Source organism: Ipomoea triloba, chromosome 15 (assembly GCF_003576645.1).
Source record: "Ipomoea triloba cultivar NCNSP0323 chromosome 15, ASM357664v1".
Classification (NCBI taxonomy): domain Eukaryota; kingdom Viridiplantae; phylum Streptophyta; class Magnoliopsida; order Solanales; family Convolvulaceae; genus Ipomoea; species Ipomoea triloba.
Genome location: NC_044930.1, coordinates 26,227,638 through 26,248,539, shown reverse-complemented (window position 1 = coordinate 26,248,539; position 20,902 = coordinate 26,227,638). Strand labels below are relative to the sequence as shown.

Here is a 20,902-nt window from a genome sequence, read left to right as displayed (position 1 = left end):
TATATATATATATATATATATATATATATATATATATATATATATATATATATATATATATATATATATATACATACCTCGCCATTACTTGATTAGTTTACCATATGGCGTCATTTTGGACCATATATAATCTACACAGCTGTGTGAATGGTCTACCGGTACCGTATAACGATTCCATACAATAATGATTGGTCTAATGTAACCTGGCCGATTCCAACCAGTTTAGCCCATTATGCCTATATAGCTAACCATTAGAGATTGACAAGCCGCAATCCTCCGAATGGAAGTTCATAATTTCCACAACACACCACAAACATCATAAGAATTCCAATGAAACTTCACAATACAACATTATCATACATTTCAATGAACCATTGTTTTGATACAGTAACGTTTCAACCAACCAACCAACATTATGGAAGATGAACTCCAACAGCAACTCAATGAAACATCATTGTGATAACAGACAAACAAACCCAATGAACCATTATTTGGATAGAGTAAGTATAGAACTAATTAACATCTCAACCAAATACCAAATCATATTTAACACCAACACTTCAATGAATCTCACAAACTAACCACATTATTGAAGATGAACTCCAACATCAACATCATTGTAATAACATGCAGACAAGCTGCAAATGAGAACACCACAACTTCAGGCAGCCAGGATGCATTTCTGGGAATGAAGCCAATGCATCACTGTAACTTGCATATGATTCCCTTCAAGAAACACAAAGTGAAAAGCTAATTCTTTGCAAATACCCAAAATAATAATGTCTAAATAAGATGGTAGGTTTTGATTCCATTGGTTGGTATGCATACCTTGCCTAAACCATATGATTTGCTCAAACACAAAATCATCAAATTGCAGACTCACTCCTTTTTTCTAAGCTTTCATTAGCTGGCAGCTCAGCCTAAGAGAAAAAAACCAGAACAACAAAGAAAAATAAGAGAGGAATGAGGAATTTTAAAATAAATTGATTAATCGAACCAAAAGACTCATAAGCTATTTATCAAAATTCATAATTCATAAATGGAAATTAGAGAGAGACCTTAGTTACATCACGAACAACAAGTGCTTCATAACCCAAGTCCAGTTGCCCTTGTTGGATCGCCTTTGCTGAAGTCACAGAACAACAATTGCCTAACTCAATTAATCGCAATGTACAAACCTTCTTAAAATCATTTGGAAGTTTTTCCAAGTCCCAACAATATCTTAGAATTAGATGCTCCAAAGCTGGGAAATGGTTTGCATTTGCATTCCAATGTTCAAGATCAGAGCGCTCAATAAGAAAGAACCTTAGTTGTAGAAACTCCCCATCCCTTGGTGTCCACTCTGGGCCACAAACAGCAAAATCTTTCAATTTGAGTAAATCAAGGTTGGGTAACTGGCCAATAATGTTCATATCTTCCCATGAAAGGTACGTATTACTAAGGGTCAATTGCTTGAGATTTGATGGAAAACAATTTGGGAGATTAAACCGTTCCGCCCTTCCCATTTTAACCTTTAACTTCTCAAGTTGATGTAACTGAGCAAGACTGTCAAGAGCATTAGGCAATACTTCACCTTCAATGTACATTCCTAACTCCTTCAAGTTTGGAACTTTTGTAAAGTTTGTTGCTCTTGAGTCCCCGCCGGTAACTTTGAGCCATGAAAGAGTTTGTAAGTTTTCTTGAACCAAGTTTGGGAGATAAGATGAAGATCCCTTGTCAAAGCGCACATGCCTTAACCATGGCAAATCTAAAACATCACATGGCAGTTGCAATTGATACTCTTTTGTCCACGTAGATAGAATGAGAGTTTGCAAACTTTGGAGCTTAGACAATTGAGAGTTACAAACAGAACCTATAGTTCTTAAAGCTAAATATCTTAAATGAATCAAATTCACAACCTCGCTCGGCATGCCATGCCAATATTTTATTAGTGATAAGTCCAATACTCTTAACAACTTCAAAGATGAGAATATTATTGACCAACACTTTGCAAGATATAAATTTTCCTCAAAGTAGAAAAGGGAACGGGCTTTAAGTGAAGAGTTTGTAAAATGACTTGAAGTAATTGACCAAGAACCATATTGTTCACTTACCCAACGACGCCCTTCAAGAAACTTATTTTTCGTCCTACCAACCATATTAATATCCTTCTCAATTGATTTTGTGAAGCAAAAATCACGTAACATATCATGAAGCATACATGATTTGATTTTTCTATCCAAACTCCTCTTTTTAACTTGAACTAGCCTTCTATTAATAAGATCGAACAAATAATCCTTAGCTATCTCTTCTAAACTCTTGTCCTTGTTCATCTCTGGGTTTAAAAATCTTTCAGCCACCCATAAATTTATCAACTTTTCCACATGAATTTCAATATTTGCAGGAAAAACTCCGAAATAAAGAAAACAAGGTTTTAGGTGAGTAGGCAAATAGTTATAGCAAAGTTCAAATGTGCAATGCAAGAGCTCAGAAGGATAGTGGCATGATGGAATGAATAACAGAATATCCTCCCACTGCCTTGGTGAGTTGTTAAGTGTGGCCAGAAGTCCACCATGTTGCGCCCGCGGAAGTGGGATAGATCAGATTGCAACAATAATTTGAGAAAGAAAAATAAATGAGGCACATATTTTACGTGGAAAACCCCTAAACAAATTAGGGTAAAAACCACGGGCAAGGGTAGAAGAATTTCACTATGAGAAAATAGGAGTTACAACCACTCTCTAACTAACAAGGAGAAAACAAGGATAATTCTCTCTTGCTAGGAAGGAGAAATACACTCAACAAACTCTCTAATATCTCTAGTATATGAGGGAAGAATAGAATGATTTGGGATGACAAGAATGGCAAATGACCTCCCTATTTATAGTTGAGAAATTGGGGTCATTTTGTAGTTAGCCTAAAATGTAGGGACCAAACAATAAATATTTTTGTTCAAACTTTGTAGGTGCCTAACTCTTGAACTTGCCTAACATTCTTGATCAAACTTTGCAACTTGCCTAACCAATGTGGCTGCTGCCAAATTAATCCATTTGCCAACACACCAATCAAAACAATTACCAGTGGCAATCCCATACATTTCTCAACAATTTGTCTCCCTATTAACTCCAACTCAGGGGGTAGACACCATTTTCCAATAGACGTTACAGTTTTGCTTAATAAATTCGAGCTTTCAGAAAAGTTGTTCTGTAAATGCACATACCTGAGCTGCTAGCAAATGTAGCCATCAGTTCCCTATTTTGAGTAGTTATCAGAACTCGGCTTCCATTTCTATCATCTGGAAAAGCTGTACTCAATTCATACCATCCCGTTGTGGACCAAAGGTTATCAATGACAATGAAATACCTTTGGCCCATCAGAAGTTTGCGGAGTTGCTGTGCTAGCTGCTCATCATCTTGTTTGGAGATTTCTTCATTGCTCAATGACACAATACAACTTAAAATATGAATGAGTAGATTTCTAGTACTGTGTTTGTGACCTACAACCATCGCCCATGCTTGAATGTCGAAGTGAGACACAATAGATGGTTACCTGTCCCCATAGTTCCCATAATTGAAACGACTTGTAGTTGAGTGGATGAAGAAGTTTGAATGAGGAGCATGCCTTTTATTTCCTCAACACCATCTTCGATTCCAATCAGTGTATTCTCTAAATCATAGTTCTGTAGCTGTAAACAAGGTGGTGATGAAGAAGAAAAAGAAGAAGCATCATCAATTGAGGCTGTATATCTCATCATTTGCAGATCTCTGATGCGCACCTCAACAGACTCAAAATCCTTCACTACTTGCTGCAAGCTCCGATGAAGATCTTCACAAGCAAGTATTTGGTTGGTGTTATTGTACAAACAATAATAATAATTAAAACAAGAGATAATAATAATAAGGGTTTATTTCTCTAAGCATTGCATGATTAATCGATTGTTTAATTAGATGACTCATCAATTTTACTCTTTACTTCTTAATGTGACCACATACTACTAGTATTTAATATGATCCACGCATTTCTTAATATGTACAACTAACATATATTAGTTTTGATGTCAATATTAAGATTTTCTCAATCTCTCAAATTAAATATAACAATAGAAAACTAGCATGATACTATTAAGGTTTTAATTTGTTTCAAAATAATTATAACAGTAGACAACCTAACATATTAGTTATCATGATAATATTAAAATTTATTTTTTCAAATTAAATATAACAATAGACAACTAGCATATATAACAGTTGACTAATTCTCATAATAATATTAATTAATATTTTCTCTCAAATTAAATATAAATAGACAACTAGCATATTAGTTGTCATGATAATATTAAATTTTCGTTTCAAATTAAATATAATAATAGGCAACTAGCTAGCATATGTTATTAATGTTTCTCCAATTAAATTATTAGTTTAAAAATTATAGCAAAATATGAATACCAGTAGTATATGAAAAAAATTAAAACAATAGAAAATGTCAACTAACATATTATTAGTTTTTATCATAAGATAGTGAAAGAAATATTAGAAAATGACCTAGTTGCTAAAGACATTTTCATTTTTTTTTTTGGATCTCTCTGATGGAGGGATAACTCGGTACAAAGAGCTATATGCTTCTCATCGTAATCATCCTCATGGAGGGAATAACCCGGTACGCAAGACTTTAAAAATGATATATTAGACATATTTTAGAATGTAGTATAAATTAATATACGGAGTAGAAGATAAATTTGTTGCTCTGTTAGCACACTTAGCTGAAAAGTTAAAATATTTAGCAAACAATCTGTTCATGAATTAGTACGTTTATCTTAATATAAAATGTTGGCTGGTTGGTTGGTTGAATTGTTATTGTATCAGACATATTTTTGATCTCAACTCTGAGGGTGTGTTTGATTCGCACATGGGAATGTGAATATATGGTTATCAAATACCTGGTAATGGTAATAGGTTTTGGTGAAAGTATTTTGCATGTTTAGTAGTAAGGTGGAATTGGATTGATTACTAGTATTGTTGTTTGGTTGTGTATGACCCTATAATGTGAATAAATGTTTTTAAAATACAAAAAAAAAACAAAAAACAAAAAATCAAGACAATTGATCCTAATATAATGACATCCAAAGCATCAATATGAACAAAAAAAATCAAAACAAAATTCTAAAAGTACTAATCTAAATTTAAAAATTAGATTACCAATAAAATCGAATGATACCCATTTTTAATTAGGGAATGAAATTTTTAATTGAAGGGGTAATCAGAACTCATAATTGTGTTTTAAAAAAGTTGTCAACCAAACACTAACTATTATTTTGATTCACATTCCTAATGTGTAAACCCATGAACCAAACACACCAATTTGCATGTTTGGTAGTAGGATGGAATGAGAATGATTATCAATATTGATGTTTAGTTATGTATGATAGGGAATAAATATTTTAAAAATACAAAAACAAAAAATCAAGACAATTAGTTCTAATATAAAGACATCCAAAACAACAATATCAAAAAAAAAAAAAAAAACCAAAAATCTAAATAGTTATGGGGAGTGATTGAGGATGAATAATGGAATGAAACCTTTACTTGCTGCAAGCTCCGATGAAGATCTTCACAAGCCTTTACTGCTACTGCTACTCCCTCACCCTGCAGCAGCTGGTTAGCCGCCAAGTAAACTTCACCCACTTTGGATTCCATTTCATCTTCTGCTTTCATTGCAACATATCTGATTTCTTCATCCAGACTTTTCACTGCCTCGCGGTCTGGATCAGAGGTAATTATGGGCTTAGGTTCGTCTAGATAGGCTTGCAGGAAATGGAGCTTCTCCTTTAAGGTGGATAGGATGATTTGAGCATCATCAGGAAGAACGAAACAAGGATTATTATGTGGGGGTTTCTGAAGAAAAAGAAGCTGTAGTTGCTCTACTATTCCTAGTAGACTACTTACAGCAACACAATCCATTGCGGAATTGAATTGCTTTTTCTCTTCGATCTTCTTTTTCTCAACTACTCATGCATGGAGAATAGAATTTGCAGTTGGCTATACTAGGTAGTACGTATTTGGTTGGTGTTATTGTTCAAACAAGAATTAAAACAAGAGATAACGCAGGCCGGCTTCATTTCCCTAGCTTAAAAATAACTCAACTTGTTCCAATTTTTAATTGGCTGAGCCAGACTTCCCAAGGTATATAATTCATTTTCTCAATCGATCTAGAATTAAATTTATTAAAAAGTATTATTTGTTGGAATTGTGCACAGTAGTGGTATAACAAGAACCTAGGTCAATCTTCCTCCCAATCGGTTCACAAATTGCAGCAATCGTATCAAATTGAAACAAATGAATAGGTAGAAAAGACAATTGAATCCATACCAAGGCTAATATATGGAGAATCCTCCTTGGCGTACCACTCCGGCGTCCACCGAGAATCCTCAGTCGCAAACCGCAACAACACTGTGCGTCGATCCAGTGATCTAATTTGTACATCACATTCCAGTCGAGGTATGGATCGAAATTGCACCCTAATTGATTCAAGAGGCGGTCTCCCTCTCGGAAATCGACCGATCAGCGTACACCTCTCCCTTGCATCAATTTTGACTATTGGAACCTGACTGCCTCGCACTAGCCTGAAGCGAGACCGATCTGCTTGATTCTCGCCCAGATCGCCTCCAACTGCTTGATCGTCCCTTGATCTGTGGCGGCTCAAGGCCTTGAGCTCCTCATCATCATCTTCGTCTAACTTCTTAACGAGCACCGTGCTCGTGCTTTCCACGGATCTGCTCCGGAAACTACAACTGAAGGTTGTAAACCGGAGATTAACGAACACTCTGTTCGAGATCTTCACAGATCCGTTCAAATTGAAAATTGCAAATAGATGACTGATGAGCACTTTGCTCAAAACCTTCACGGATCTGCTCCATGATTGGCTTGATTTGAAGAGCATTGCGCTCAGACTTTCACTTATTTGTGGAAACAAAAGATTGAACTTTACTCCTTTGCGGAGTAAGGATCTTCTGTGGATCGGTCGTAGAAGATGAACGCGCAGCTCAGCGTTCTCCAGGCATGGACTTACCAGTGTCGGAAGCTGTGGCGGCATTGCTTCCTCACCGGCGCTCTGATACCATGTTGAAACTGTGCACAATAGTGGTAACAAGAAAAGCAATGTTGTATTGATGAAGAAGAATACTAACAGAATGAAGGAGTATAGAACGAATTGAAATGAGAAGCTATTCGAAAGTACAGTATATATATATATACGGGAGAGAATGCAGATACAATAGACTAAAGGGAGAAAAGACACTAACACCCTTCTCACTTGTCACCTTTCTTACCAACTTCGTTCCTCTCTGCTAGCATGTTCATATCTTCCTCCGACATTATTGATCATGAATTATTATTTTTATTATACAATAAAATCTTAGTTAAGATGACATCAATTCGTAGGTAAAATTCAATCGTGGATCTTGAATGTACAAGATAAGCCTATGGTTCCTACTCAATTTTACGTACCAATATTATTTATCTGGATTAATACTGGATAAGGTACAGATAAATAAAGTAAATAAACGACAAAGCAAAATAAAAAGAACCAGACACTGCACCGAGAATTGTTTACGTAGTTCGGAGCTACACTCCTACGTCAGCGGGACACCTCATGTCAGCCCAATCCACTAGATAATCACAAGGGGTTACAAGGAGTCATGAAACAACCATCCGGGTGTGTTTCATATTCAGACAAAAAAGAGAGGGAGAGATCTACTTCGGTCTTCACTCATCAGCTGAGAAATACATATATTGAATGTCTCTGTTCATATCGATCTATATTGTATACATGTATAGATAAAGAATGAGTTAAAAAGATTAAAAATTTGAAGTTGGGGTTGACAGAAAGAGTGGCGAGATAAGACTTAGACCAGACGAGGAACAATCTGGGGCCTTGAGGGGGAGACGCTGACGTGTTGTCCACTTGGGTAAGGTTGAAAGGGTAAAGAGAGGAGACCATAGTAAAAAGACAGAATTAGCCTTGCCTCAGACGACCATTTGATGGAATACTTAACGCTGCTAGACCAAAAGTGGAACACGTCTAATAAATGTGGACTCAATGTGGTAAAAATAACAAATTAAAAATGGACTAAAATTGGAAACATGCCAATAAAAGTAGGACCAAAAAAGGAATTCAGTCATATATATATATATATATATATATATATATATATATATATATATATATATATATATATATATAGAGAGAGAGAGAGAGAGAGAGAGGGTATCATCACACAAAGAGTTGAGAGTGCACAATGAAAGCAAAAAAAGAGAGAATTGATAAAACAATTATAAAAAAAAAAAAAAAGGGAAACGGAATAGAAAGTTCAATTAGGGATAGAAACCATGCTCATCAAATTGGAATAAGGGAGAGATTCAATTGAATAGATGAAGGATGCCATATGAATTATAAGAAAGAATTTCTCAAGATCATTCCACACCCTTAGAACACTTAAAAGGTATTTTCATACCTAATGAATGACTAAGGTGCACTTTATCAAACACTTGTATCCTAGACATCCCATGCTTTCCTTTTCTTAGAGGCCAAGCATAGTTGATCAACCCATCAAGCCTAGATTAGGTTGTTATTTTTAATCGGGACCCAATCATGTTGATCAAAATCACCACATCATGTCTCATCTCCCTAATCAACTAAGACCACATTACCCCAAAACCCTAATCTACATTCCTATCACCCTTCTAAGGATCTGCTCACACATCATAAGGAATGAAATTATAGGGAATTTAACAATAAAAACACAAGTCATCATAAACACGAGACAATAAAGTTCAATACACAATAATTCAAAAGTGTAAGATACATATGGAAAAGTATGAAAGCTTAGCTATTGGTTTGAAAATAATAGCAAAATGTGAATACCAGTAGTATATGAAAAAGTTAAAAGAATAGAAAATGCCAACTAGCATATTATTAGTTGTTATGAGTGAAAAATGAGTAGAAATGTATAATTATATATTTTTATTATTTTATTTAAAATAAAAATAAAAAATAAACTAATAATATTTATTAGAAATTAGAAATAATTTTTTTTTTGTTACAAAAAAACGTCGCACGAAGCCATTTTCCGTTTTCGAAAAATGACTTTCGAATTTTTTGTCCGGAAGTCATTCTCCGGAAACATGAGCTCATTTTCCGTGGTCAACGAAAAATGTTTTTTGTTGACCACATTTTCCTGATGTTGCCAAACACCAAAAGTCCGGAAAATAATTTCCAGAAATCATTTTTCGGGTTACCAAACACACCCTTAGTTGAAAAGAGAGGCACTGAAATGGATGCAGGACTTGGGAGTTGACTATCTGAAAATCGAGTCTTATGCTTTGTTTGTAATTCAAGGGTTGAAGAACTTTTGTAACACCTCTTATTTTGATCTTGTACTTGAATCGAAGATGTCCATAAACTAGCTAAAAATTTCTCAAAAATTAGTTTTATGTTTGCTAAACAACCTGCGAATACGGTAACCCACTTGTTGGCTAGAAAAACCGTTTTTTATGTTGGTTGTGGAGGGGACTAGTTGCCCTCCCGATTTTCTGTATGTTCCTTTACAGGCTGATGCTTTTTAATGAAAGTGTATTGTTTCTTTTCAAAAAAAAAAAAAAAAAAAAAACCTGACTAGGTTAGTCTCGCTTAGCCCAATTTTTAGGTGGGTTAAGCTAGAGAAATTTCTAACATAGTCCAAGTAGTCTCGACCTGTTTAGCTATTATGGTGCGGCTTTATAGCTAACCATTAGAGATTGGACAACCTACAAACAGAAGTTCATAATTTCCACAACACGTCAACACACCACAAACATCTTAGATCAATCAACAAACATAAAGGCTAAGTTTAGCACTTGGTAACTAGGGATAGGGGATTGTTGGATGGGCAAAGGCTGGTAAATGGTCAAATCCAGCACCCAACGTCTTGAAAATGTGTGGCGAGTATAAAGAAATAAAGTTGCATCTTCAACAAACATAAAGGCTGGTAAACTTTTGATCCTATCTAATAAGTGATTCAAAACTAGATCACATTTAAGACTGGTTAGTGCTAAGAGGGAAATTGTTGAGCGAAAGTCGGTAAAGGCACAATACAACTTTAACATTTCAATGTACTATTGTTTTTATACAATAACAGTTCAACCAACCAACCAACATTGAACTCCAACAACAACTCAAAGAACCCAATGAAACATCATTGTGATAACAGACATACAAACCCAATGACCATATAGTTTGGATAAAGTTCAGAACTAACATCTCAACCAAATACCAAATCATATTTACACTAAAACTTCAATGAATCTCACAATCTAGTAATAGACAGACTGTCACTTATGAGTTATAAAACATTCGAACATATCAAATACAATATTAATAACCAACCAACATTATGGAAGATGAACTCCAACATCAACCCAATGAAACATCCTTGAGATAACAGACAAGCAAATGAGCAGACCACAAAATCAGCCAGCTAGGATGCATTTCTGGGAAGCCAATGCATCATTGTAACTTGTTTTTGATTCCCTTCAAGAAACGCAAAGTGAAAAGCTAATTATATGCAAATACCTAAAATACAATGTCTAAATAAGATGGTAGGTTTTGATGTTCCATTGATATGCATACCTTGCCTAAACCAGATTAGCTTAATCACAAAATCACCCAATTGCAGACTCAAACCTTTTTACTTGAGCTTTCATTGGTTGGCAGCTCAACCTAACACTAGTACAAAATAGACTAAAAATATAGGACCAGCTGCGTCCGGACGCGCGAAATGGGGGCGGTGGCATTTTTGTAATTAAATTGTCCACATTTTAATTAAATTTTTTTAAAAAAATGGCCAGCTGCATCCGAAGTTTCCAGTTCGGACGCAGCTGATCCGACTCTATCAAGCAGCTGCGTCCGAAGTTAGAACTTCGGACGCAGCTGCTTGAAGCGTGACACGTAACTGCGTCCGAAGTTCGAACTTCGGACGCAGCTACCCTTTATTTTCTTTTTTTTTTTTTGTTTTTTTTTATAAAATATAAAAGTAGATCTGGATCTGGTCGTTCGAACTTCGTCTTCACATTGCCGACGCCACAGCCACAGCCACCGCCTCCGGTCGACACAGCCACCGCCAGCGCCGCTGCTCTCCACAGCCACCGCCGCCGCTCAAAGCACCGTCGCCACTGCCCTCCAAAGCCTCCGCGCCGCTGCACTTCGCCGACCAACGCAACCCCGCACTCCCTCGCCGCCGGACGCTGCCCCTCGCCGCCGCACTCCCTCTCCGCCGGGCGCTTCCCCTCGCCGCCGGACGCTTCCCCTCGCCGCCGCACTTCCCTGCCGCCTCCCACGCTCCGTCGCCGATCCAGGTACGCACGCACGTTATTTTTTTTTTAATTTATTTTATTTATTTGTTTTATACATAATAAATATTTATTATTCTTAAATTTAATTTTGATTAATTATTATGTATTATTGTATGTGTTTGGTATTAATATTGTGATATAGTTGAATTAATAAAATTGTGTATTATTTATATCCATATACTTGCTATTATGTGTTTGAATGTTCAATAATATATTTTAAATTATTTAGTTAATTTTAATTAGTATTTTAACAAAGTATATAAGTAAATAGTTAGTTTTAATTAGTATTTAAAATTTTAAATTATTTAGTTAGTTTTAGTTGGTAAAATTTTTAATTAGTTTTTGGTAGTATTTTAAATTTTCAAGTAAATCAAATAATTATTAATAAAGTATATAATCAAAATTAACAAAGTGTCCAAAAAATAAGAAATAATTATCACATTCAAGTATATAAGTAAATACTCAATAAAGTATATAACCAAAATTAACAAAGTGTCCAATAAATTTTTAATTAGTTTTTGGTAGTATTTTAAATTTTACAATAAAGTGTACAATAAATAATAAGAAGCTAAGTAATTATAAAAAATTCAAGTAAATCAAATAATTATCAATAAAGTATATAATCAAAATTAACAAAGTGTCCAAAAAATAAGAAATAATTATCACATTCAAGTATATAAGTAAATACTCAATAAAGTATATAACCAAAATTAACAAAGTGTCCAATAAATTTTTAATTAGTTTTTGGTAGTATTTTAAATTTTACAATAAAGTGTACAATAAATAATAAGAAGCTAAGTAATTATAAAAAATTCAAGTAAATCAAATAATTATCAATAAAGTATATAATCAAAATAAACAAAGTGTCCAATAAATAAGAAATAATTATCACATTCAAGTATATAAGTAAATACTCAATAAAGTATATAACCAAAATTAACCAAATTCACCTTATGAGAGTATATTATAGGGCATTTCGGTGTGTGTAAGTAACTCCTAATAATATTTATTTATTATTATTAACTATTATTATTCTTTTGAATTCACCTTATGAGAGTATATTATAGGGCATTTCGGTCGGCAACAAATTTGAAAGGACAAAGAGCTAAAAATTTGTTAAAATGGAGGGAAATTAAGGTATATATCAAAATTGTTTTATATATTTTATAATGTTATTAGTAATGTTTTATTGTTTAACTTTCTAATATATATACATCAAAATTTATAATTTATAGTGTCCTATACAACCCGGTAGTGTGGAGTGCGGATATTATGTCTTGCGATATATGTTTGAGATATGCACTCAATACTATGAGTATGAAGAATTTAATAAAACTAAAGAATTTTAAATTATATTTTATTAATGTTAAAACTAATAATTTGATAATTTCTAAATTTTTGTAAGCATTTGCGGGGTCAAAGTCCTACATGGAGAATCAAATCAATGAAATTCGTGAAATTTGGGCTAAATACTTTTGTGAAGAATGCTTATGATATTTTGTGTAAGTAAAGTGTTGTAATGATGTAATGACTTATATGTTTTATAATATTGTAATTATGTATGTGTTAAGTATTTGGTATGTGTTAAAATTATGTGTTTACTATTAACATTATATGTTTACTTATTATGTTTTATTTGGTATGCGTTAAGTATTTTGGTAACTTAGTTTTACTTTGAATTGGTGAGAAATATTTAGATTTGGAGTAGCTAGTGTTGAAGTTGATTTATTTATTGTTGAAGTTTTGAGAACTTTGAAGTAGCTTTGAAGTTTTGAAGTGTTGGATAAGTGTGATTTGATGTTTGGTGTATGGTTTTGATGTATGTGGTGTGGTTTGATGTTGAACTTGTTGGATAGATAGATGTTGAAATTGGTATGTTTTGATGTGTATGTGTTGAGAACTGGACAGGAATTATATTGTAAATGCTACAGAAAATTGTTGGGGGTGCACAGCAAATAAATAGCATATTAAAAATTTTAAAAAAAAAATTCAACTGCGTCCGGAACTGGGCAGTTCCGGACGCAGTTGACATTTATTAAAAAAAAAAACAAAAATCAGCTGCGTCTGGAATTGGGCAGTTCTGGACACAGCTGGTATATAATAAAAAAAAATTAAAAAAAAACCTGCGTCCGGAACTGGGCAGTTCCGGACGCAGATAGTCGATGGCAGCTGCGTCTCCGGCATATGCGTCCAGAGTACTCCGGACGCAGATAGTCCATAACTCCGGACGCAGATGCCTGTTTCTGTACTAGTGTAATAAAAACAATAAAATTAAAAACCAGAACAATTAAGAAAAATTGGACATGAATGAGGGATTTAACAAAAATAAAAAAGAAGAAGAAGAAAACAAACAAACAAAGAAAACTAAAGACTAACAGAACCCAAATGCTCATAAGCTATTTATCAAAATTCATAATTCATAAATGGGAATTAGAGAGAGACCTTAGTTGCATCACGAACAACAAGTCCTTCGTTTCCCAAGTCTCGTTGTGCTTGTTGAATCTCCTTTGCTGAAGTGAAAAGAGAAGAACAACAATTCCCTAACTCAATTAACTGCAATGTACAAACCTCTTCAAAATCATTTGGAAGTTTTTCCAAGTCCCAACAATATCTTAGAATTAGACGCTCCAAAGTTGGGAAATGGCTTGCATTTGCATTCCAATTTTCTAGATCAGAGCGCTCAATCAGTAAGAACCTTAGTTGTAGAAACTCCCCATCCCTTAGTGTCCACTCGGGGCCACAAAAAGCAAAATCTTTCAATTTGAGCAAATCAAGGCGGGGTAAATTACCAATAATGTCCATATCTTCCCACGAAAGATATGTATTACTAAGGGTCAATTGCTTGAGGTTTGATGGAAAACAATTTGGGAGATTAAACCGCTCCACCCTTCCCATTTTAACCTTTAACTTCTCAAGTTGATGTAACTGAGCAAGGTTGTCAAGAGCATTAGGCAATACTTCACCTTCAATGTAGATCCCCAATTCCTTCAGGTTTGGAACTTTTGTAAAGTTTGTTGTCCTTGAGTCCCGGCCGATAACTTTGAACCATGAAAGAGTTTGTAAGTTTTCTTGAATCAAGTTTGGGAGATAAGATGAAGATCCCTTGTCAAAGCGTACATGCCTTAACCATGGCAAATCCAAAACATCACATGGCAGTTGCAATTGATACTCTTTTGTCCACGCAGAGAGAATGAGAGTTTGCAAACTTTGGAGCTTAAACAATTGAGAGTTACAAACAGAACCTATAGTTTTTAAAGCTAAGTATCTTAAATGAACCAAATTCACAATCTCACAAGGCATGCCATGCCAATATTTTGTTAGTGATAAGTCCAATACTCTTAACAACTTCAAAGATGACGAGAATATCAAGCAAGACTTTGCAAGATATGAATTTTCATCTAAGTAGAAAAGGGAACGAGTTTTAAGTGAAGAATTAGTAAAATAACTTGTAGTATCTGACCAACAATCAACCTGACGACTTAGCCAACGATGCCCTTCAAGAAACTTATTATATGCCATCCAACTAACCTCCACAATATCCTCCTTAGTTGCTTTTTTCAAGCAAAATTCATGTAATATATCATGAACCATACATGATTTGATTTTTCCATCCAAACTCTTCTTGTGAATTTGAACTAGCCTTCTATTGATAAGATCACACAGATAATCTTTAGCTACCTCTTCCAAACTCTTGTTCATCTCCGAGTTTACAAATCCTTCAGCTACCCATAACTTTATCAACTTTTTCACATGAATTTCTGTATTCTCATGAAAAATTCCGAAATAAAGAAAACAAGCTTTTAGGTGAGTAGGCAAATAGTTGTAGCAAAGTTCAAAAGTGTAAAGCAATATCTCTAAACCATACCGGCTTGATGGAATGCTCAACAGAATATCCTCCCACTGCCTTGGTGAGTTGTTGAGTGTGGCCAGAAGTCCACCAATCCAAACAATTACTAGTGGCATTCCCATACATTTCTCAACAATGCATCTCCCTATTTTCTCAAATTCAGGGGGTACACTACTCCATTTTCCATTAGACGTTGCAGTTCTGCTTAATAATTTCCAGCTTTCTTCTGGTTTCAGACCATCTGTGTAGAAAATCCACATATCTGAGTCGCTAGCAAATTCAGCCACTTTCATATCCCGAGTAGTTATCAGAACTCGGCTTCCATTTCCATCATCTGGAAAAGATGATCTCATGAATCCATCCCATATCCCCTGTGATGTCCAACGGTCATTCCATGGCGTTGTGGAGAAAAGATCATCAATGACAATCAAATACCTTTGGCCCCTCAGAAGTTTGCGGAGTTGCTCTGCTAGCTGCTCATCATTTTGTTTGGAGATTTCTTCTTTGGTCAATGACACAATACAGCTTAGAATATGAATCTGTATATCTCTCAGACTGTGTACTCCACCTTCAATCGTCCATGCTTGAATGTCAAAGTGAGACACAATAGATGGATCTTCGTAAACTTTTTTGGCCAAAGTAGTCTTACCTGTCCCTCTCAATCCCGAAATTGAAACCACTTGTAGTTGAGTGGACAAAGAAGTTTGAATGAGCATGCGTTTTATTTTCTCATCACCACCTTCGATTCCAAACATTGTATTCTCTAAATCATAGTTGGAGGAGACGTTGTGTAGCTGTAAACAAGGTGGTGTTGAAGAAGAAGGAGAAGAAGAAGCATCATCAATTGAGGCGGTATGTCTCATTGGCAGATCTCTGATTTGCACTTCAACACACTCAAAATCCTTCACTACTTGCTGCAAGCTCCGATGAAGATCTTCACAAGCCTTTACTGCTACTCCCTCACCCTGCACCTGGTAAATTTCACCCAGTTTGGACTCGATTTCATCTTCTGCTTTCATTGCTACAGCTCTGATTTCTTCATCCAGCCTTTTCACTGCCACGCGATCGGGATCAGTGGTAATTTTGGGCTTAGGTTTGTCTAGATAGGCTTGCAGGAAATGGAGCTTCTCCTTTAAGATGGATAGGATGATTTGAGCATCATCAGGAAGAGTAGTAAAACAAGGATTATTATGTGGGGGTTGTTTCTGAAGAAGAAGAAGCTTTAGATGATTTACTGTTCCTAGTAGACTACTTACAACAACATAACCCATTGCTGGATTCAATTGCTTTTTATCATTCATCTTCTTTTTCTCAACTACTGATAGATGGATCTATGGGATGGAGAATAGAATTTGCAATTAGCTATACTGTCTAGACTCTAGAATGTATTTGGTTGGTGTTATTGTTCAAACAATAATTAAAACAAGGGTTCATTTCTCTGAGCAAAGCATCATTAATTAATTGATTGTTTAATTAGATAGATGACTCATCAATTGGATACCCACTAAATTACACAAAATATAACTTGATCAACTATAACAATAGACAACCTAACATATTATTTGTCAATTGTCATGATAATATTAAGATTTCTTTTTTCAAATTAAATATAACAACAGACAAATAGCATAATAGTTGATTAGTTGCCATGATAATATTAATATTTCCTCTCAAATTAAATATAACAATATACAACTAGTATATTAATTGTCTTGATAATATTAAAATTTCGTTTCGAATTAAATATAATAATAGGCAACTAGTATATTTTATTAATGTTTCTCCAATTAAATTATTAGTTTAGAAAGTATAGCAAAATATGAATACCAGTACTTGGAGGAGCTGAGGAGTATTTGGTTGGTGTTATTGTTCAAACAATAATTAAAACAAAAGATAAGGTCGGCCGGGTTCATTTCTCTAAGCATGATTAATTAATTGATTGTTTAATTAGATAGATGACTCATCAATTGGATAGCCACTCAGTCAATAGGTTGAGAAAGTAGTTATGAACAGATACTGCATTGTAATAGAGTCAGTAATATTCAAAAAAAAATTGGATAGCCACTCAATTACACAAAATAATGAAATATATGTCTTAAAAAAAACTCAATTTGTTCCATTAAAAAACGGGCTGCCAGACTTCCCAGTTCCCAAGGTATATAATTCATTTTCTCAATGTCTCTATAATTTAAATTTATTTAAAAGTATTATTGATCTTGAATTATTATTATTATTATTATTATAATAATGGTGTAGATTCATTAAGACGGCATCAATATAATATAGTTCGCGTGCGGTAGAGCTTCTCAGGTGTGATTGTGCAGTGATGAGAGGAAAGCCATCTTGTCAAAATCAATGTTCAGGATTAACAATATTAAAAAATACGGTGGCAATTTGATCATTTTTCATATGGGTCAAACTTAAGTTTGCATGTCTTGTGCTTAAAGTACGTCGTGTTCCTTCTTTAGGTGCGTGCGTGCTGTGCTTAAGGTGTGTCACTTATGCAATTGAGAACTTAAGGTGCGTAAGTTTGTGCTTAATGTGCATAAGTTTTGTGTTTAAGGTGTGTGGTTTTCGTTCTTAAGATACGTGGTTTCTGTGCTTAAGGTGCGTCAGTTCTTCAAGTTAAGAATTTTAGGTGCGTTTTTTGTTGAAACTTAAGTGCGTCGATCTAAAGCTTTTGGTGCATGAGTTTTTCTTCTTAAGGTGCGTCTTTGTATCACTTTAGGTGCGTCTTTTTTCTAAACTGAAGGTGCGCGATGTTAAGACTTAAGATGCGTCATTTTAACACTTAAGGTGCGTTATTCTAACACTTAAGGTGCATGTTTCTAAGACTTAAGGGCGTCATTTTAACACTTAAGGTGCATTGTTCTAACACTTAATGTGCGTTTCTAAGACTCAATGAACTATTGGTTTGATACAATCATTAGTATAAAAATTAACAAAGGAGACTAATTTTTTGCAACTGTTCTGAAAACGTCTAACCGATCAGAAACATTGTTACACGTATACCGTATACATGTATATATGTATATCCAAAATCCATGTATGCATTGGCATAAACATACCAACCGATTGGTTTCCGCAATTTCGTAAAGTTCCCAAGCGCCAAATCTTATATCCGAGAAGTTAGCGATGAATCGCTTCTTCCGCAAACCGGGATCACCCTACTTAAATCCACGTGAGGATTTAACGACCACCATTGGCAAATCCACCCATCCCAAAAAAAATGAAAATGTCTTTAATTAACAACTAGCTCATTTTCTAGTATTTCTTTCACTGTCTTACTCTTATGGCACATTTGGTTCACGGAATAAGCCTGAAATGGAATAGTATTCCTAGTAATAGGCCTATTCCGCTGTTTGGTAAAACCTCTTATTCCCAGGAACATTGTTCCTGGGAATGACCTATTCCCCTTGCAAGGGGAATAGAGATTCCTAGGGTCCCCCTAGGTATTAGACTATTCTTGAGTTCTCAGGAATAGATTTTTTATTATATTTCCCTTTTTACCCTTTGTTAAACCTAAATTTTTAGGCTTATCTTTCTCTCTTTCTCTCTCAGTTTTCATAGCTAAGAATGATCAATAACCATAGCAAAGCGTTCTAGTTTTCGTCCTGTTGAAATGGATGGTGTTAAATTGTCCAAGTTAAAGTGGGAGACGAGCAATGATTTGACAACATTAAATCAAAAGCAAACAATAATCCCATCACAAAATCATCACTTTCTTGGGCAATTAAAATTAACTACTAAACATTTTTTTTCCCTTAATCAACCAATTGAAATCAAAAGCAAACAATAATCCCTTCACCAAATCAAAGTAAAATTAAGAACCTGCTGCAATTTCACAATCTGCCAAATTAAAGTTTCTCCACCAAATTGAAATTGAAGCTGCTTGCGCCGATTAATTTTTTGTCGCACCGCTCCGTCGAAATTAATTCCTGGCAAGAAGTCACCGCTTAGCGAGATTACTCCACATCCTTGAATATATGATAATTTGTTGCATGAAGACTCCTTAAAATAAGGAGAGACACCCATCTCAAACCAACTTCTTGAACAATTCATAATTTCTTCTTCTGAATATTATTGAATGTTCTTTAAAAATTTTTATTATTTGTGTACATATTTTGTTTCATAATTTATAGATCATTTTTTTAATATTATAATTGCTATGGAATAATATTATATAAAATCTTATCTAATAATAATAATAATAATAATAATAATAATAATAATATATTTTGTATAAGGGTATTTATGTATTTTAAACATATATTTCATTTCTATTCCGTTAACCAACCAAACGTTGGAATACAATTCCTAAAGTCTATTCCTTTAGCGAACCAAACAATAGAATGCAATTCATATTTTATTCCTTACCTATTCCATTCCTTATAGAATAGCATTCCTATTCCCCCTAAATTCGTTCCGTGAACCAAACGTGCTGTTAGAGATTATGATAAGTGATAACAACTCTTTTAATTTTTTTCATATACTACTGGTATTCATATTTTGCTATACTTTTTAAACTAATAATTTAATTGGAGAAACATTAATAAAATATGCTAGTTGTTTATTATTATATTTAATTTGAAACGAAATTTTAATATTATCATGACAACTAATATGCTAGCTGTCTATTGTTATATTTAATTTGAGAGGAAATATTAATATTATCATGACAACTAATTAATCAACTAATTATCATGACAACATAAAGGCCAAGTCTAGCACTCCGTGACTTGGGGATTGTTGGACAGAAAACGGTAATAGGCTTAAAGGGTCAAGTCCAGCACCGTCTTGAAAATGTGTGACGAGTATAAGAAAATAAAGTTACGTCTTCGCTACTAGCTATGGCTTTTAGTGTAAGTGGTAAGCACTTGATCCTATCTAACAAGTGGTTCAGAACTAGAACTCATTGGTACTAGGAGGTGAATTGTTAGGCGGAAGCCAGTAAATGCCAAGTCCCATAAAACTTCAAAATACAACATTAACATTTCAATGAACTATTATTTTAATACAATAACAGTTCAACCAACCAAACAACATTGAACTCCAACAGCAACTCAAAGACCCCAATGAAACATCATTGTGATAACAGACATACAAGCCCAATGAATCATAGTTTGGATAATAAAGTTCAGAACTAACATCTCAACCAAAACCAAATCATATTTAATTTACACTAACACTTCAATGAATCTCACAATCTAGTAATAGACAGACTATCACTTATTATGGAAGATGAACTCCAACATCAACCCAATGAAACATCCTTTTAATAACAGACAAGCAGCGCAAATGAGCATACCACAACTTCAGCCAGCCAGGATGCATTTCTGGGAAGCCAATGCATCACTGTAACTTGTTTATGATTCCCTTCAAGAAACGAAAAGTGAAGAGCAAATTATTTGCAAATACCCAAAATACAATGTCTAAATAAGTTGGTAGGTTTTGATGTTGCATGGGTATGCATACCTTGCCTAAACCAGATTAGCTTAAACACAAAATCACCAAATTGCAGACTCAAACCATTTTACCTGAGCTTTCATTGGTTGGCAGCTCAACCTAAGAAAAACAATAAAATTAAAAACCAGAACAATTAAGAAAAATAGGGCAGGAATGAGGGATTTAACAAAAAAAAAAAAAAAAAAAAAAAAAAAAAAAAAAAAAAAAAAAAAAAAAAAAAAAAAAA

General features: G+C 34.3%; 4 protein-coding genes and 1 long non-coding RNA gene across 5 annotated transcripts in view; all 5 read right to left on the bottom strand.

Annotated features, from left to right (window-relative positions):
• Positions 1-343: 343 nt before the first annotated feature.
• On the bottom strand, positions 344-1,090 carry LOC116005616. Its single transcript, XR_004095001.1, has 3 exons — positions 1,059-1,090; positions 829-920; positions 344-726 (listed from the first exon to the last, which is right to left on the bottom strand). It is a non-coding gene; the product is annotated as an uncharacterized LOC116005616 (long non-coding RNA).
• Positions 1,091-1,118: 28 nt separating this feature from the next.
• LOC116005956 (putative late blight resistance protein homolog R1A-10) lies at positions 1,119-3,789 on the bottom strand (the record flags this gene model as incomplete). Its single annotated transcript, XM_031246189.1, has 4 exons — positions 3,255-3,789; positions 2,938-3,183; positions 2,094-2,513; positions 1,119-1,823 (listed from the first exon to the last, which is right to left on the bottom strand). Coding segments are annotated over exons 1-4 (1,602 nt in total), but the record flags the coding sequence as incomplete, so codon positions are not given.
• A 10,004-nt stretch (positions 3,790-13,793) lies between these two features.
• On the bottom strand, positions 13,794-15,062 carry LOC116005955 (putative late blight resistance protein homolog R1A-3). Its single transcript, XM_031246188.1, has one exon. It carries the CDS (start codon positions 15,060-15,062, stop codon positions 13,794-13,796), a length of 1,269 nt encoding a protein of 422 aa, XP_031102048.1.
• Positions 14,979-16,639, bottom strand: LOC116006181 (putative late blight resistance protein homolog R1A-4). The gene is made up of 2 exons (XM_031246468.1): positions 15,229-16,639; positions 14,979-15,121 (listed from the first exon to the last, which is right to left on the bottom strand). The coding sequence occupies exons 1-2, from the start codon at positions 16,509-16,511 to the stop codon at positions 15,082-15,084; spliced, it is 1,323 nt and encodes a 440-aa protein (XP_031102328.1). The 5' UTR covers positions 16,512-16,639; the 3' UTR covers positions 14,979-15,081.
• Positions 16,640-20,177: 3,538 nt separating this feature from the next.
• The window catches only part of LOC116006179 (putative late blight resistance protein homolog R1B-14), a 3,048-nt gene continuing 2,323 nt past the window's right edge, over positions 20,178-20,902 (bottom strand). The window contains exons 2-3 of the mRNA XM_031246467.1: positions 20,686-20,775; positions 20,178-20,586 (exon numbers count right to left, since the gene is read on the bottom strand). Of these exons, the coding sequence (XP_031102327.1) occupies positions 20,734-20,775 (42 nt within the window). The 3' untranslated portion in view covers positions 20,178-20,586; positions 20,686-20,733. The remainder of the gene's footprint in view (positions 20,587-20,685; positions 20,776-20,902) is intronic.